The sequence below is a fragment of the Cygnus atratus genome, chromosome 10 (assembly GCF_013377495.2).
Source record: "Cygnus atratus isolate AKBS03 ecotype Queensland, Australia chromosome 10, CAtr_DNAZoo_HiC_assembly, whole genome shotgun sequence".
NCBI classification, from domain to species: domain Eukaryota; kingdom Metazoa; phylum Chordata; class Aves; order Anseriformes; family Anatidae; genus Cygnus; species Cygnus atratus.
In genome coordinates this window covers 12,375,892-12,379,101 of record NC_066371.1, presented here as the reverse complement: position 1 = coordinate 12,379,101, position 3,210 = coordinate 12,375,892, and the positions used below count along the sequence as shown (strand labels likewise).

Below are 3,210 nucleotides of genomic sequence, written 5' to 3'. Positions count from 1 at the left end.
CGTTTATTTTTTTATTTTTTTTTTTAACAATTTATTTGAAACGACGACAAATGAAAAGAGAAAAAAAAAATTAAAAAAAAAAAACAACCTCCCAACCCCCGAAAATACGTAACCAAACCCACCCCTAAAACGCTTTTAAAAAAAAAAAAAAAAGAAAGAAAAAAAGAACGTAAAGGCCATCGGAGAGGCGACCTGAACGGCAGCCGCGGGGCCCTGCGCCGGGCCCCCCGGGCTCCCCCGCCCGCCGCCAGGGGCGGGAGGCCGCAGGGGAGCCCCGGCCCTTTAAGAGCGCCAGACGCCGCGGCAGCCAATTGGCGCCCGACGGGCCGTTGCCATGGCGCCGGGGGCCGGGAGCCAATAGGGGGCGCCGTGGCTTTTCGAAATGGCCGCGAGCAGGCACGGTGCGCCCGGCGGGCGGGGCGGGGAGGGGGGCGCGGGCGGCGGGAGCCGGCCCACGTGGCGCGGGGGCGCCGCAGAGCGGCTGCTATGGGAACCGGGCGGGAAGGGGGCCGGGGGGGGGGGGGGGAGGGGCACGGCCGAAAACAAAGGGGCGCGATGGGGGGAAAGCCGCGAGGTTGGGGGGCGGCGGGGGGGGAAGGCGCCGGAGGCTCGGGGATGGGGGGGGGGAGGCAAGGGGGGGGCTGGGGCAGCCGCAGCCCCGCTCACCGCGCACGGCGGCGGCTGCGGAGCCGAGTCGGCGACACAAAGCGGGTCCCCGGGGGTCTGTCCTCAGAGCAGTCCGTGCCGTGGGGCTCCCAGTCCTGGCGGGGACGGGGGGCCCCTCCGCCCCCCGCCCGGGGCTCCCCGCGCCCCGCTCTCATGCCTTCCTGCTCTTCAGCGCCTTGGGCTTCGCGGACTTCTTCACCTTCTTGCCCCCCGGGGACGCGGCTCCCTTCTTGGCGGCCTTCTTGGCTTTGCCTTTGTCCTTCTTCGCCGCCGCGCTGCTGGTTCCTTTCTTGTGGGATCTCTTCTCGGGCTTCTTGGTCTTGGCCGCGGGCTTCTTCTCCGCCCGCCGGGTCGCGGAGGCCGCCGCCTTCTTGTGGGACTTGTGGGCGCTGCTGCCCGCGCCCCCGTCCCCGCCGCCCTCCAGCTTCTTCCTGTTGAGCTTGAAGGAGCCGTTGGCGCCGGTGCCCTTGACCTGGAGCAGCGTGTCGTTCTGCACCAGCGCCTTGATGGAGTACTTCAGGTAGGTCCTGCCGTTCTGCTGGTCGAACCAGGCCACCTTCTTGGCCTCGTTGTAGATCTTGGCCAGCGAGGAGCCATTGCGCTCGCCCAGCTTGCGGATCGTCTCCACCACCAGCTGGCTGTATTTGCCCGGCTGGTTCTTCTTCTTGTTGTTCTTTTTCTTCTTCGAAGGCGACAGCGAGGAGCCGCCGCCGCCGCCGGCGCTCTTCGCCTTCTTGGAGGCCGCCTTCTTCTCGGCCGCGATCGGCACCTCCTCCGCCTCGGTCAGGGGCAGATCGGCTTCTTCCAGCTCCACCGACATGGTGCCGCGGGGGGGGCGAGCGGGCGGGCGGGCAGCTGCAAGCGCGGCGTGGCGGAGGCCGGGCGGAGGGGCGCTGCTCTCCGTCTCCGCTCCGCTCCGCGCCGCCGCCGCCGCGCTCTGGCGGGGCTGGCGCCGCCTCCCGCCTTTATATGGGCGCGGCGCGGACCACGTTGAGAACAACAACAGCGCGGTCCGCCGCCAGCCCCGACTTGTGCTTCTTGGGGCCCTTTCGCGGGGCTCCCGCGCCGCCGCCGGGCCCCCCCGCGCCGCGCCGCCCGCCCCGCGCCCCGCGCCCCGCCGCCCCCCGGCCCGCCGCCGCCCCCGCGCCCCCCGCCGCCCGCCGCCCGCCGCCCCCCGCCGCGATTTCGGGAGCGCGCCCGGCGCGGCGGAGGGAACGAGGAGGGGGGCGCCCGGCGCGGCGGCGGCTGGAGCCCGACCGCGGCCCCCCCGCCCCGCGCCGCCGCCGCCGCCCGCAGCCGAAAAGGGGCCGCCGCGGGAGGGGGGCGACGGAGGGCGGCGGGGGGGGGCGGCGGCGGCGCTGGCCCCGGGTTCTCCGGAGGGAACTAACACAGGCGACGCCCTCCCGCGGCCGCCGGCAGCAGCGCGGAGACGCCGAGCCGAGAGCGGGGGTCCCCGCCCCGACGATGGGGGCCGCGCCCCCCACCGCCCCCCAGCCCCGCTGCAGCCCGGACGGGGCCCCCCGGGGGGGGGAGTGTCCTGCGGGTCTCATGTATAGTGTGTTCCCCCCCCCCCCCCCATCGGGCATCGCCCCGAAGCGGAGCGCTTGGGGCAGCGCGGCGGGACCTTGGGGGCTGGCGGGGGGGGGCTGGGGGCACCCTCAGATTGAGGGGGACGTGGGGGGGGGGCGCATCGTTGTCGTCTCCGGAGCCCCTCCGCCCTGCGGGGAGGGGGGGGCGGCTCCTCGCTGCAGGCCGCAGCTCTGCAGGGGCTGGGGGGGGGCAACAGCGGTGCTAGGGACACCCCCCCCCCCTATCCCCCCTTATACACCCGCCCCACTCCCCCAAATCCCACCGGGGAGACGAGGATGCGGGGGGGGGGGAGGGGGGGAGACACGCGAATGGGGCCCCCTTGCAGAGCCGCGGGCCGGGCCTGGAGGGGCCCCTCGCCCCAGCACCTGGGGAAGCGCAGGGGGGGGTGTGGGGTGGGGGTGGGGGGGGGGGGGGTCCATGTGCCCGCCAATGTTGCCGGGCCGGGGGCGTGTGGGGTGCGCGGGGGCACCCCCGTGCCCGTGGGAGGCCGCACGCCTGTGGCGGGACGCGGGGCACACGCGCAGGGTTGTGCGCGCCCCTCCATGCACACCCAACCCACCCCGTCTCTCCCCCCTCCCCCCACATACATGTGCGCCCCCACACACGCTTACACACATGTGCACACGCGGCACGCCCCCTGCCCACGCACGCCGCGCCGAGCCCGCACCGCCTCCTCCCCTCCCCCTCCTCCTCCCCTCCTCCTTCCCCCCTCCCCCCTCCTCCTCTTCCTCCTCCTCCCCCCCCATCCCCCGGCTCCTCTCCGCCATTTCCCTCGCCCTGGCCCCCCGCCGCCGGCCCGGGGGCTCCCCGCCCCCGTTCCCCCCCCCAGCCGCTGCCTGGAGCCGTTCCAAGGCGGGGGGGGGGGTCCCCGCGCTCAAAAATCACGGCGGGGGGGGGTGGGGGGGGGGGTGGGCCAGCACCCTCCGCCCCTCGCTGGGGCCGGATCCTGCCCCA

The 3,210-nt window shown here is 73.9% G+C and overlaps 1 protein-coding gene across 1 annotated transcript; it reads right to left on the bottom strand.

The window, feature by feature from the left end:
- Positions 1–817: 817 nt before the first annotated feature.
- On the bottom strand, positions 818–1,602 carry LOC118248225 (histone H1.10). The gene has a single exon (XM_035546974.2). It carries the CDS (start codon positions 1,484–1,486, stop codon positions 818–820), a length of 669 nt encoding a protein of 222 aa, XP_035402867.1. The 5' UTR covers positions 1,487–1,602.
- Positions 1,603–3,210: the final 1,608 nt, after the last annotated feature.

Bases quoted from the DNA above. Each gene is read 5' to 3' on its own strand.
- LOC118248225 (XM_035546974.2), bottom strand. From the start codon at position 1,486: ATGTCGGTGGAGCTGGAAGAAGCCGATCTGCCCCTGACCGAGGCGGAG.